A 15,949-nucleotide genomic window follows, 5' to 3' on the forward strand; every position below is an offset into this window, starting at 1 on the left:
CTAGTCACTTGTTTTATTTATTCATTTTGGGGAGTGGGGGTGGGGTGGGGGAGCGGTAAGGGGCCCGAGTAGACTAATTCTTTATCCTCCCCTGAAGTTATTTCTTCTCTGGAGCCTTAGTCATTTGTTTTCTGATTGGTGTTGGGAGCTTGGGACAAGGCGTGGGTGGGGACCTAGGTCCCCCGGACCAGGCGAGGTTTTCTTAGGTCTATGGGGGAAGGATTAAGATGAGCAGTGGCGGGGGGAAAGGAGGACGGTGGAGTGGGAGTGAGTGAGTGTGTGTGTTTCTGTGCGTGCGTGTGTAAGGGTGTAGAGGGCAATCTGGTCACAGCTGTTGGTAGAGGGATATGGAGAAGGCACTGTCTCTGTGTCCCTGCCGCAGGGAGGGTGGGGGTATGGGATCAGGACAGCCACTGCAGCTGCCTGGGGAGTTGGAGGCACCCGTGTGGCCCAAGAGGGGAAAGCTGGGGGACCTCTGACCAACATGGTTGGGACGGCGGCATTGGTGGGAAAGAGAGGATGATCCCCCTCCCCAAGGTATTTCCCCTCATTCACTGGGATGCCTGGGGAGTGAAAGGAGGAAAGAGAGAGAAGCAGAAAAAACGATTCGATTCCCCGCCCGCTTAATCATGACCTCCTGGCCACCTCCAGGCAGCGTTTGCACGTTCCTGTGCTGCCGCAGCAGCCCCAGCCATGTAACATGACCCGTGCAGCCAGGGCCCTGTGCAGCGTAGCCATTGAGCTCTCCCTGCACATGAATCTCTTGCGTGTCTCTCCCTCTCTCTCCCTCCCTCCTATCTTTCTCCCCCTCTCTCTGTTGGCTCTCCTCTGCCTCCCTCTCTCTCCACTGCCTCTGTCTCTTCTGCCTGTCTCTCCCTTTCTCTCTTTTCTTAGCATTGGCCCGCTGTCTCCGCTGGCTCTCCTCTCTCCCTCTCCTCAGCCTCTCTCGATCTCTTTCTCCCTCTCTCTCTCTCCTTTGAAAACTGATCTTTGGCTCTTAGTGTGAAAGTGATTTGAATTTGGCTCGGCGGCGCTCTGCGCCTGCGCCCAGCCTCTGGCATGCTGGCTCTTTCCAAGCAGCTGTTTTGGGTTTGAAATTCCAACATGGCAGAGGCTGCAGTCAGTCTTCCCTTCAAAAACTTGGAATGATTTCAAATCATAGGCACCTTCACTTAACCCGAGCTCCCATTCATCAGCAAACACATCGGATCGATGCTACTCTAACCTATCGGGTTCTTGCACCACACATTCAGGTAAGAGAATATTTGTAGTTTCTTACTATCTGTTTAAAAAAATTTTTTTTAATCTAAATATATCTGAGACCTGCAATAAAAAGAGACCGGCGACTTGTACTGTAAATATTTAATTTAACTTGCAATCGTTTATATTAAGTACGCCAACCCACTGTCTAATCTTATGTAGAAAGTAGCACTAAAACATTGTAATGCATATTTTTTGCTGCTTAATCATCGATAACAATAGTATGAGATTAAGAGTTCGAGATTGCAAGATTCCCGGTTTCCTCTTAATTGGATTTACTTATTCTTTCCTTTACTTAAAAAATAAGAAAGTGGACGTACAGGGTGGGGCCAGACTTTCTTCGGGAACTAACTTCTAAGTAAATAAGAAGTGTAAATAAGAATCTTGGAGAAAAAAAAAAGTTGAGGTTAAATTACAATCCCTTAGCTGGGGGGGACGGGAAAATGTCAGAGGATCTGTTGCAGTAAAATGTAAGCACATCATCTTGGAGGGGGTACAGCGTGGTGGGCGTATTGTTGGCTGGGAACGGGAGAGAAAGATGTATAATTTAATGGTATATACAATCCACTGATCCTATTACTATCCTCCCTGGAGCTCTTGTTAGTTTCAATGGGAGTGAGTGAAATTGACATGGACTTGCATTCCTGGTCATGTGCTTTTTTTCCTTTCTTTCTTCTCTTGTGATCTGAGATCCCCTTTTTGTTGATGTTGCTTTCCCACTTAATTATATGCATGTAGGTTAAATGAATACCTGACGAAAGGGCCCACGTTTCAAGGCAGTGACATTTGATAGCTGAGAGGAAAAGTGGCTTTAATGAAAAGCAACCTTTGGAATTCCTGCTTGTGAGAAATCCAATTCAGCTTTTTGTGCTGCCAGCAAGAAATGATCAGTAGCACCAGTGTTTATGGTATGTCAGTTTTGGGATCTACTTCCTTTGCATCTAAATAGGAAAGACAAATGAAATAGCATGATAAAACCAGTGAGCATTTTGCATGTAAAACATATGATAACAATAAATAATTTATATTTTTATATCTTAATTTATTACAATGTTTTTTATTTTGCTTTCATTTGGCCATTTCAGCTTTTGATTACTTATGTCCACTTCTATTGATTTTAGCCATAATCTCAAAGTTGCATGTTACTAGTAATGCACTATAAACACTACTAAACTCAAATGGTATGTAAATGAACCAAACTCAGAGACTTGGGGGAGGGGAGATAGAGAAAGACGGTTACTAATGAACAAATATATGTATGTATGTGTGTACACTCAAATATAATTTATTTTCTTTTTGAAACTTGATGTTATTGACTTTGCAGATGATTTCATTCTATGGGATAATCGGTTCTGAATGTGTGTTCAGTAGTGAGTGTGTGGAAGGGGTATGGTTTGCATGTAAACAAAAATACATTTTGATCGTTTAATATCTTTAATGACTAGTGATGAACAAAGTGATATTTTTTCTTGTGTTGTACTTGTCTTCCTGTCAATGCTTTTTACTTTGAACATGTGACAATTAAATAGGCACCGAATTGACTTCATTTTAAATTTCTCATTCCTCTTTCGCTACCAAAAAAAAAAAAGGTCAGATAAAATGGAGCGAGGGGACTTCAATAGCACTCTTTGCAAAGCAGAATGTATACTTTCAGATTTCCAATTAAGACTAAGAGTGGACAACAACAAAAGATATTGAAGTATTTTGCATAACCAAAGGATATGTTCACTTTCAACCACTGTTGTTGCCACCACTTCTCCCATCTCCTCACATCCTCTACGTCCCTTCCAGTTCTCCATCCACATCTAAAAAAGAAAAGAAATAAGGATGGGGCAAAGCTGCTAGGGGTCTGGAGTGCGGTCCTGGTCACTGCTCTCACCACGCAAATGTGAATGCAAGGAAGGGAGAAGGATTCAAAGAGCAGCGGCACAAGCCGTGCTCTTCTAGTTTGACTCTCTCTAGGTGACCATATAGCTAAACAGACGCGCAGACCTCCTATACAATAGGAACGATTTGATTGAATTTTGCATTTGGAACTTGTTGACTTTGAAGCGATCAATAAGACGACTGTTTATTTTAGATGCACATAATTTGCCCTGAGAAATGTTTTAAGGAGGGGAGAGCACAGCTTTTTCTCTCGGAGCTGTTGGAGCGAATGAGATTGCCAGATGGGAGATTTCCCTCTGTGATGTTAAAGCTGTAATATATATTCAGAGCAGATTGGGCTGCTACTTGTGATGAGGAGGATATTACATTTATAAATTTTAAATCGGAGATTGGACAATGTACTGAGAGCTGAAATTGGATGGTTTGGCTGTTCACCGTATTGATAGTTAAATGTGATTTCTGGGTAGTTGTAATAATAATCATTACAATAATATATAAAGAACATGTTGGGGTTAGGCCATCATATAATCCATGTCACTTAGCTGCAGATTCAAATATGCATTTCCCTCGAATTTCTGCTTACTACTAAAGCGCAGCCAAGTTTATATCTGCATGTGTTTCAATGACCACTATACAAATGATCATCACTTAGGATTTATATAATCAGCTACTAGCGTTCTGGAAAAGTTTATAATATAGAGACAAAAAAGCAGTTCCATTGCTTTTCTTTCATTTTTAATTGGATTTTATTTTTATTTTTTTTTAGCTTGTGTTTGGTTTAGAAACGTGGCCTAAATCAACCAGAGCCACAAACCTAAAAGACTGGAAAGTGGGAAAGTCCCTATTCTCTAGCAGCTCTGCTGTTGCAAATTAAAAGTGTGTTGTGGTCAGGAAATGAAAGCTACAATGTCTCTTTTGAACAAGTCGTTTATCAAGAGAAACATCTATCAGGCAGCGACTTGTCACATTGATCCTCTAAAAGTTAGGTCCGAGGTGGAAACTGCTTTGATGTTTTTTGATCCTAAATTTATAAAAACTGAAAAAGCAAGAAAGGATTGGACCAGTAGAGATCTTTAAAGGAAGGAAGAAAACTATTTTTAAGAACCTGCAAGAACTATTTATTAGCACTATATGGTATGAATAAAATATTTAAGATGTAGCAGTTAGAGTGCAGGAGTGATCCCACTATGCAGGAACTGAAGCTTACTTTTAATAGACCTAGTAGATACCTAGTGTCATTAGGTAGGTTTTCTGCTTAAAGTTGTGCACAACAACTTTCACATGATTCCAAAATTATCTTGAGATATTTTGGAATAGTATGAAGGCATCCAAAATGCTTTTAGTAATTCAAGTTTACATTCCTTCCATTTCTTTTTCCCTCTTTCTTTAATTCCGATATGCTAATTACTATGTCAGTTATATTAAAGACAAATGTGATGTATTTCAGAGGTGAATATGTTCTCCACTGTATAGCTTCGTTTGAGTGTCCTTTAGTACATCCATCTTTATTTGTTTAATAGAGTAAGAGTTTTGCCACATTTAAGCCATAAAGATTGCTTGTTCTTTGCCACTTTAAGTTGAGTACACTTGTCAGATTAATCACAGTATGCACTTTTTAAGTATTAAATAGTTGCATGTACTGTTTCAACTTTTTTTTTTCCAAATTGTTCCTAAAAAACTCAAGTTATGAAAACATTTTGTTGAAGAGTTTAAAGGCTCCTGCTCTGTTTTTTAGCTAAGATATGAGTGAAACTCTTGGTAGAATTAGCTTTTGGACATTTTCTCCTTGAAATAAATGACACTGGACTTCACACTGCTGATAGCTACTTGTTATTACATGTAGATCTCCCTGCAGCCAGGCAAAAAGAGCATGGTGGGAGTTTTGGTGAGGGGACTACTTGTTAATTAATCATGTCTAAAATGAAAGAACCATAGCATGGTAAAAAAGCCTTATTGCTGTTGTCCCCCCCCCACCCCCGATAGAATAAAGCTTCTATATGTAAGTGGTATTTGTATGAGTTAACTTTTCAATCTTCCCTTCTCATGGGATAAAGGCTCTCATTTGGATTATTACTGTATCTTTTTTGAAAATAGAGTATGTTTTCATCCTTCTATTACCACCCAAGATTCTTAATCCTGTACTTGATCTCTCTATATGTGTGTATGAACAATTTTTACCTTTAGTAATACTTAAGTCTAATGTACAGGCACTCAAATTTTAAGTATGTTCAGAAACTTTCCCTTCATATGGTAATTTTCCCTTTCATATAAATAGGAAATTAGATTTTTATTCATATTTTAAAATAAGCAGGCATTTAAGGAATATTTCTGTAAACAGATACTCGTGTTATGCCCTTTATATGAAGAGACCATCAATAGCTCGCTTTTAGCTTATATAACTATATAATGAACTGAAAAAGGGAAAAAATATAGATAACATTTCCAAGAATTTGTGGTTATTTGGCATTGTTCAAATCAATATTTCTGAAGTAGTTAAACATTTTAGTAATGTGAAAAGACAAATGAATAACATTGTTGAAGTCGAATTATTTCACTTTGGGGTTTTAGCTGGCAATTCTTAGAATTTCTCAAACTAATCTTGCCTGAGTGTAGGGGAAGATATCTAAACTTGGCTAACATGCTCTATATTTCTGAATTATCATCTTATTGTGAAGCATGCTAAGTTGGGGTTTCCCTGTGTATATTTTTGAATGTTCAGATTCATTGAATGATGAGTCTGTTCTATGAAGTTAATCTCTTTTAATGGCACAAAATCAAGAAGACTGCCCTGTGTATTTGAACAATTATATGTCATGTTGTTTGGAGGATTCTGGTCTGTACCTGCATCCCTGGCTCTAATAGAAATTTTGGTGCTTTGCCTTTGATCATTATATCTCTTAAGAGAACACACTTCACATAATACTTTCATAAAGTGCCAGATTTATTGATGTAGAGTTGATAAATTTAATTACCAGGATTTTGTGTTGATTTATTGATTTTGTGATTGGGAGAAATTGTTCTGAAGACATTTGTGTGAAGTATTGAAGCATGCTGCTAATCAATAAGACTTGATTAACCAGCACATCTCTTGTTTTGTTTTGTTGCCCCCCCCCCCCTCCTCTAAGTTGCTGTTGGTACACCCTCCACAACAAATGATACACAGAAAATAGTGCAGTAATTTTCGGATAAGACAGCCTTCTTCTAGTGCCACTTTTCCTTATTACTTTTTAAATGGATCCTAGGAAGGGTTGTAAATCTCCATGAAAATTATATTAAAATTATTTTGACTTGTTAAGCACCACTATTTGACAGATTGAAATTCCTAAGATTATCTAGTGTTTTAGCTACCAAAAATAAATAAATAAATAAATAACCACAATATTTCAGCAAGGACAATTTAGCAACAGCAAGTGTAATTAGTTTTCAAAGGTTGATTAAAAGATGATAACTAAAATATCTTTTATGTAAAAGAAGTTTTTATAGTTTGATTGTTTTAAAGACATATTTGTTATTTCTGTTTAAAAAGGTTTATCATTGACTATTTGGGATAGAAGTTTTAGGCATTAAGTGTCAGCTGTTGAAAAATGATTCCTGAATTATTATTGATATTATCAAATGTCCCAACTTTCCTTATTGGAAAGTATAGTTTGGATTGAAATAGAATTTTGTTTGTTAAAATAAAGGGGACCTATGGATAGGGTCTAAATAAACTGTGAAAGTAAATAAGTTTCAGGCAAATTGAAAGCAGGGTGGATATGCTGCATCCTTGGAGCAATACTACATTTGAATGAATGCTTTTCCTCAATTCGAATGCATTCTACTGTACCTGTTGACATTTGTGGGACTAAGGATAGATAAAATGGAAAAGACAGTGGATAAGGAATGTAACAACCATTGCAAGTGTTTATGATGTTTATACAATTTTATTTGATGCATATCATCACTTTGCCTTATTGTTGATACATTGATTAAGTTGATTAACATTATACTATGGTAAGACTACAATAACACTATGCATAGCAACATTAAACTCTAATGAGATTTTAATTCAGCTGGATTTACTTTATAGATTGAACACATTTGGTAGTATCATTAGAGAAAGGATTAGCTGTCCTTATACTTAATGTAACTTTCACATGGTAGTTCTCTAGTACATGCAGACCTTCCTTAAAATAATACAACAGAATAATGGGGTACATTTGATATGGTAGAAAACATTAGGTGAAAAGTTTTTATTTTACTCATTGCTACCATGTTATAGGAATAAACCAACATATTTCCATCAGCTTACTTTGCTAGAGTGACTTAAAAAATTCTTTTCTTTCTTTCTTCCTTCCTTCCTTCCTTTTTTTTTTTTTTAAGCCAGGAGCAGTTGCTTCTAGTGGATACATTATATACATGTTTATTCAAATGACTCTAGGATTCTACTGAAATCACTGCTAATGATTAATGTTTCTCTTAAAAATTCACAGCTTTAGTAGATTTCACAATGGTATGCTTTTAAAAAAATATTATTTCAGCAACATAATGTCTGAAATGTCCCAATTGTCTTAACATGGTAGTACTGGCTTCCATACCCACTTTCCTCAGAAATTGTGCCTCTTGTAGAATATTTGTGATATTCTAGTTGGGAACACTTTTAGAAAAAAAGAATATAACATCTTTTTATTTAAAAAATTTTTTTTTCTCTGATTCAGAGAATTCTCACAAACTAGATGCATTTTTTTAATGAATGTAAATAACAGTAATTTTTCCCCCCAGAAATTGGTATTCTGTGCTTATTTTGGTGATTGAATTTTCTGTTTTGGGGGGGACATTGAAATTCAAAATGGCTAGGCCTTGTAGGCTTGTATTGCATGAATTAGTGACTAGTTTTTGTTTTGCTAACCTTCTTATTATATATCTGTTATTAATCACCATCCTTTAGAATGTTATTGTGTTAATTATGAGCATTTATTACATGCCAACTCTGTGCAAGACATTATGCTAGGTGTCATGTTTAGTCTTTGGGATGGCTATTCTACAGTCATCTCATGTGCCTCTGTCCCATATATAATAATTGAGAGTTGAGAAAGAATATCCCTGGTAAAATAGACCATTAGGGCTCCTTGACTATTTCCATATGTGTAAAGTGATAACTAAGGTATTTATTTTCCCTAATGTTATTCCTTTGTGGTGTTTTCTGAATTGTCAGGTGAATTTTTGTTCAAGTGTTGTTTTTGAGTAAGCAGCATTTTCTTTAGCTATTTTTTTTTGGTTGTAGCTATATAACTAAAAGCCATAATATACACACATATATATATGATGAATGAAAAGTAAATATTTCAGAGATGATGTCTTGTAATTCAGTAGAGACATTTCTCTTATTTTCCATCCATCACATCCCCCTACATATACACCACTTCATCATTGGTATATATAATTCATGCTAAAATACATATCTTTAGTCTGAAAAAAAAAAAAGCCCTAGTCATTCCTTTATGTTATTGAATGACAGTACAGGAGAAGAACAGAGGAAAACAAAAAAATAATTACTCCATTATAATAGTATCAGTATTGATATTTTGACTGTTGGGAACTGACAGTGCTTCTGTATAAAAGTGTGGTGACAGTAATGCTTATAGATGAAAAGTAACTGTTCTATGCAGTAACATTAACCTTTCAGTATGTCATATTCAAAGTGTGAACTTAGTTTGTTAGAATCTGGGATGACAATACCTTAACCTTCTTTTTGCTACTCATTGTGCTCCCCCCATCACCCAATCTTATTACTTTCAGCCTCCTATGTTGACATATGGAGAGCAACATTTATAGTGTATGCTTAGAGAATAAACTTCCTGATTACTGGGTGATATAAAGTATCACATTGTGATACCTAAAACAAAATTTTAAATCAACTGGCCTTTTCAAATAAAAACTGAGACATGTTAGAAGATTCAGGAAGGATGTATCTGAATACACTTGAAGTTGCACCATTTATTTTCAAAAGATATTTCTCCCATCACTCATGGATGGCTCTACCATGAAGAGACATATCAAAAGACCACAGAAAAGTAACTCTTATCCTTTTATGTCACCCAGTATTCAGGCACTTAAAAGATTGTTTCGGAGAAGGAACAGAATTGAACCTATTTTGAATCCCTTGTTGTTGGAATTTGTGGGCCACATGCTATATATGGGATCATCTAAGAAAAAAGAAAACCCTCCAACCATTGAACTAACACACACATACCTACATACCATCACACTTTCACTTTATACACAAAAGTTAAAATAAAAAGAACAACTGGAGAGCTGGAAAATACCTACCTGTTAAAATTACTAGTGATTGTGATAGCATACTCATAGGCTCAGTAATTGATCCTGCAAAGTGGTTCCATTGAGCCTTAAATAGAAGTAGTTTTTAAAGAACTGAAATTTAGGCATATTTTTAAAAATTTCTGTTTAATGGTAATTCTAACTCCCATTTATACAGGATTTCATAGTTTACAAAGCACTTCCCTCCTAAGAATCCTTTTGTGTGGGCAATAAAACATCTTTTCTCACCTCCCTCCACACAAAAAAGGAAGAAGAACAGTGCTGAGACTTGAGCCCCATATTCTTAGATTTGGAGTTTGAATTTCTATAAATTGAACTATGTAGGCTGTCTTTCAGCTAAAAGCACATATTCTGAAAAAATAGTTTAATCATAGTTTCAATCTTCTCCCCCACACAAAGCCTTTACAATTAAGCATTTATATATGAAAATATTTATTTTTATAAACCTCCTAGTGAGACATCTGGGATGAGGAAATTTGTATGTTGAGATGCCAAATACGGGTGTCTCCTATTCTCCCAATTGGCCTATCTCTTTCTCACCTTTACCCTGAAATTAAAAGGGATATTTCATATTGCTTCTAGTAGTTTTATGTAATTGAAAAATAAATGCAAGACAGTCAATCCTTTTATTTAACATTCAGGTCTTTGCAATACAAGAATGATTATGAGAACATTTTGGATGATTAAAAAAAAATCTCTCTTGAGGTTGAAACATTTCAATTATGACTCTAGTTTTCAGTGATGCAAATATAGTTGGAAAGACTTTTAAAACTGGATTAAAATTCTCTTTAACTTAATAGTTATCAATACTTTTGAATTTAAATTTGTAGATTATCAAAAATATGACTATAATCACATTAATGTTAAATAGTTTAAATATCTTTAACAGATTCTCCTGCCAATATTTTTCATAGTTGTGAGGGAGAGTCTTGGGATAATGCATCTTCTGATTTTTGTTATCTAATGTAATATACTCATATATATTTTACAAGGATATATTTTATTTGAAGTAACAGCATCTGGGAAGCTTTTGGTATTTCTGTACAAGTAATTAGGTTAAAGAGGTTAGAGTTAGAAAAATGCATTCATTCCTGGAAAATAAAAAATTGTATTCATGCAAAGTGAAAGGAGTATAACACATTTATGACTTTTAAATCTGACTCATAATACATTCTTACCAGCACTTAATGAAAAACACTTAGACAACTTCTTAAATAAGTCTCCAAAGCTATTTTTTACTTGCTTAAAAGCAGATATATTAGTACTGACTTTAAATTAATTTCTCACAAACCTGGAGTCAATTTTACATCCAGTTGAAGAGTTTACAAGTTGATGGTTTTGTTGCCATATGTTTTTATCAGTGCCCACAGTGCAGCTGCAAAATTTTTCTATAATTATATGTTATATTCCACTGAAGGTTAATAAGCTAATCAACTTGGGGGGAGCACTGACATAGTTTAAAGGTAGACTTTGGGATCCTTGTTAGATAATCTTGAAGGGATGGAAAAAAGACACTGATTTTGGAATTTTAGATTGAAGTATCCAAAAATCTATTCTTTCTGCCATGCATGGAGGTGGTTAAAAAAAAAATTTAAAGTAGAAATGTTGCTTTTTACTGTGAGAACCATGTTTCACCTAATTCTTCTCATGCTGATTAATCTGATTATGTATGTTTATTTGTGTTATATCAGGTAGTTTACTTTCATGTTCTTAAAAATAATTAAAAAGTATTTCTTTTCTTCCTTCTTTCTTCTTTCTTTCATTTTGTATTGAAGGATCTTAAAGACTGTATATGTGGCACACAAGTAGCAATGATTCCCTGATTTTAAACAAGACTGACAGGAGTCAGTATTGGAGTTTGAATTTCTATAAATTGAACTATGTAGGCTGTCTTTCAGCTAAAAGCACATATTCTGAAAAAATAGTTTAATCATAGTTTCAATCTTCTCCCCCACACAAAGCCTTTACAATTAAGCATTTATATATGAAAATATTTATTTTTATAAACCTCCTAGTGAGACATCTGGGATGAGGAAATTTGTATGTTGAGATGCCAAATACAGGTGTCTCCTATTCTCCCAATTGGCCTATCTCTTTCTCACCTTTACCCTGAAATTAAAAGGGATATTTCATATTGCTTCTAGTAGTTTTATGTAATTGAAAAATAAATGCAAGACAGTCAATCCTTTTATTTAACATTCAGGTCTTTGCAATACAAGAATGATTATGAGAACATTTTGGATGATTAAAAAAAAATCTCTTTTTTATAAGTTTTTATAAGTTTTAAACTTTAAAAGTTTAAAACGTGTGTTTATACATATGTATGGTCATATATAAGTACATATTTATAAACACACACGTGTGTGTGTGTGTGTATGTGTGTGTTTTTCTCAGGAATGAAAAGTAACTTTTTCCATGTAAAAATGAAATGAATTAGTTGGATCAAATTGATATATAAAATTAAAATCTGTTTTTGTATGCTGTAATGAATGGGCTATAGGTCTGCACATCTGCATTGGACTTGAATATATTTTAGTGAATTTTTCTTTGTGTGGTCTTGATTTAATTTTAAACTCTATTTGATATGGCAACTAAAACACAGCAAAGTGTTGAGCCTATTTCTTGGTTCATAGTAGTTTCATTTCACTTTAATTCATTATAGGTCAATCCCATTTCCAAATAATATAGAATGTATTTTCCTGGGGGGGGGTGCTACCTTTAGGGATTCTTAGGGAAATGCTTACAACTGAAATTGAAGCTACTGCAGTACTTGGGAAATTTAATTGTGTGTACTGTTTAGTATAGTATACACCCCTTTAGTAAGGTCCTCAATGAGTATTGTGTTTTATGGATAATAGAAGTATTGAACCCAAGTGAATGTCATGAATTGGAAGGCCATGATGGTAGTAGTGGTGATGTTTTTGAAGGATATCTGATGACTACAAGTATAATTATTTCCCCTCAAAAGTCAATCAAACACACCAAGTATGATCATTACCTAGAAGAACTGGACATAAACTTACATACTCTTTTATATTTTTTTTTCACATTTTATATCAATCACTTTTTCTACTAACCATGAGCCACATACTCATGGTAAAAAGTCTTTTTCTTTTCTATGTTTTTTTTTTATAGTATCTCCTCTCCTTCTTTTCCACTCTGTTCCCCCTGACTCCTATATAACATTTTGAGGAACTAGAAATTTTGAAAGATTTATTTATAAATAGATATAGCTCTATCTGTCTAGATGTCTGTTTTTCTTTTTTGATCATCTGGAAAATCTCATTTCACTTGAGGATATATAGTACTAAACTCAGAGGTAGACAATCTGAATTAATTAAGTAGACATTTTGCTACATAAGTAAGGGAGAGACAGGTGGCATCTACAAGGAGTCATTCTTGGCAAGAAACCACTGAAAAATAATAAATGGAGGGGGGAAAAACTAAATCAAAATGAAATTTTAAAAATTCCATTTCTTTAAAAAGGTCTTTGTGACTGTAGTCTTCCTATTAAACCTATATATGAACAACTTTTTGTGCAGATTCATTGCCTGCAAGAAATTGATGACTAGTGAATATTTTCTAATACCCAGCATTAAAGTGAGAACTAATTACATTCTATTTTCTTTTTCAAAGCAAAAATAGGATAGGCAAAGTTTTTAATGGGGTTCCCCCCCCTTAATATTGTGAGGTTAATCTGTTCTCCCTTCTCATGATCATGATTTAAAAATACACTTGTCCTTAAATGGGTTTTAACCTTTTCAGTCTCTCCCCTTTCCTCTCCCACACTGTTCCCGAAAGTGTAGTTGTTAAAGCAATAGAGAAGACAATCATAGAAAAAGTCAACAAGGCTATCTTTCTTGGGAAAGAAAGTTTGTTGCAATTGTAGTCACAAAGATTTATTTGTGGTAGAAATGGATGATTCAAATCCTAGCTTAACCATGTTGATATACTGTGGATCCTGCAATAGGATCCTCTGTTGTCCAGAGAACAATTTAAGCAAAACACTTGTATATTTTGTGATGTTAGTAAATGTCTTTTCTTTTTCTTTTTTTAAGATAATTGCTCCTGATTTTGAAGGTAGTAATAGCCTAGCTGTATGTGAATTGATAGCCTTGAGAAAATTGTGAACTAAGGCTTTGCATATAGTAGACACTGAGTAAACACTTGTTGGTAATGATGAAAAAGTCTATCCACACAGACAGAGTCTACATAATACAGAAGGTTAATATGAATTGCTTCTGCCTTCATTAGAGGCTGCTAATACAGCTAAAGTTTTTGTTTATTTTCATATCTCTTGAATTTAGTTTGGGGAACAAGGAAGTCAGCATAAAAACTATTAGTCCCAAACCGATTTGGTCCTCTCTAGTCTCTATGAAGAACAGGGGCTATTTATTAAATAAATGAACAAGTAAGAAGTGTCTATACCACTATAGTTGGTGAACATTACTGAGTTAATTCATTTTATCTCTAAGAAATCTCTACCTGTTAGAAAAGTATGCATGTGTATGTATGTATGTATGTATGTATAAATATAAATATGCATACTCATATACATGTGTGTGTGTGTGTGTGTAAATTGTGACTTGTCATAATCTTTTATCAGATTTTAGGAATTTTTATTTGATCACAATTTCTAATTCTTATAGTAAAAATTGAAATGTTAATTCCATTAGCCGAGAAAAAGAGAGAGAGAGAGAGAGAGAGAGAGAGAGAGAGAGAAATTAAAGACAAGATTTACATCTTTCACATTTTGAAAAATGGAATATCCACATTCTAAGCATAATCAATTAGTTGCCAACACTTCCCTGAAAAAAAAAATATGTTTTAAATCCTACATCTAGAAGAGAATTCAAGGTCATTGATTATATCCCCCTATCTCCAAGACAGTCTGTACTCAAACCATTCTAGAAAGAAGAAATGTCCTAACTCATTCCCAAAAATCTTCAGAGAAGATGCGATGTGCATCTTTACCAGAAGGGTCCAAGTCACTTTGCTTTGATTTGTGTCTTTAATAAATTAAAAATACTCATTGGTTTTCTGAGGAAGTAATCCAAAATATATTTCCCTCTGCATTTAAAAATTCACAAGGAGCCAGGCAGAAGTTTGTGTATATGTAATGGATATCACTTTCATTGACTCTATAGTTTACAGATGTCTATGGCTGACATTTTTAATTGGCACTTTTTGTTCTATATTTGGTATCGGACTCTGCTAATTTAATTTTTTATTAAATACTGGGTAGTAAACAATTTAGCTGGGGTCACACCCAATGACCTTTCTATTAGGTTCAATTGCTTTACTAGTCTGGTTTGTGTGCTTGTGTCAGTTGGTTTCTTTCTTAAATCTGTCATGAGTGCTGCAGTAAATAGCTTTATAGAATTTGATAAGGGAAATGAGGTTTGGTCAAATGTTTAAAATTATAATGAGTTAGTCAACAGCACTATATAGAGTTTCTGTTAAAGGGTTTGCTTTTCAAACCCCAAGATGTACAAAAGAAAAGTACTTTGGGATGTTACTTCATGAAGTGACCTGGGGTGTGGGTTTAGGGGAACACTATTGTCATTCTTTTACAAACATGGTTTTACTAACAAAGCCAATAACCTTTACTGAAAGTTTACTAGTTTTTCTTCAATTTGGACACTTCAAAGCTGAAACAGTTCTGAATGTCACCTTACTACTTCATATTGAAATTCAACTTAAGCTTGTACACTACATGTATAAGATAAAAATAGCTAGTTACTGACGGTTGAACCCAGGCCTCTAGATTATCACAAAGATATGCTATGAAGTGAGTTATGATAGACAAATTTAGCTTCAATAATTGCATGAGAATACCATCTATTCAATTTCACATTTGGAGTTCTACAAAGAGCTTTAATAACAAGGAAGGAAAGAGTATTATTTATTGTTGACAGAATAAAAAATAGATGAATTTGAAAGAAATATCCCACTCCTCATCCCCCAAGGAAAAAAAGATGCCTTGGTTTATTTCATAGCACGTATATAGCAAGTCAATTTAAATTGATTCTTTGACATCCAAACTTTTTGTTTGTTTTCTGAAAACCATTGGAACTAATATAAGAAAAGACATACTTGGTGAAATGTAAGCAGACTTTCATAAGACTGAAGTCCTTTTTGGAAAGATACCCACTACAATCCAAATTTAAAATATTTATCTCATGGTTAGAAGCTCAGGATGTGTCCCTCAAAGTACACTTGTTTATGGAAACTGTGGTTTCAGGGTTTGAAGTTTGATGGAGGAAAAATGTGCTAGTCAGGGCTTTCACACTGACGGAGACCATTCAGGTATTTTGATAAGGAGGATACACATTTCTTCAGTCCTCCCATCAGACAGAATTGTGTGATCCACAGCAGGAGAAGAAGGTAAGTTGACGAAATGGTAAAAATTTTAGTCTACGCTACAAGCCAATGATCAACTTCTATGAGTAATTAAATCTAGAATTGGCTGCTTTATAACTGA

General features: G+C 34.6%; 1 protein-coding gene across 1 annotated transcript in view; it reads left to right on the forward strand.

Moving 5' to 3' along the window:
- The first annotated feature begins 1,098 nt into the window (after positions 1-1,098).
- Positions 1,099-15,949, forward strand: part of FIGN (fidgetin, microtubule severing factor) — a 171,131-nt gene continuing 156,280 nt past the window's right edge. Inside the window, exons 1-2 of the mRNA XM_027866129.1 lie at positions 1,099-1,253; positions 1,999-2,168. Coding sequence (XP_027721930.1) covers positions 2,144-2,168 — 25 coding nt within the window. The 5' untranslated portion in view covers positions 1,099-1,253; positions 1,999-2,143. The remainder of the gene's footprint in view (positions 1,254-1,998; positions 2,169-15,949) is intronic.

This window comes from Vombatus ursinus, unplaced genomic scaffold, assembly GCF_900497805.2.
Source record: "Vombatus ursinus unplaced genomic scaffold, bare-nosed wombat genome assembly UNPS02014779.1, whole genome shotgun sequence".
NCBI lineage: Eukaryota > Metazoa > Chordata > Mammalia > Diprotodontia > Vombatidae > Vombatus > Vombatus ursinus.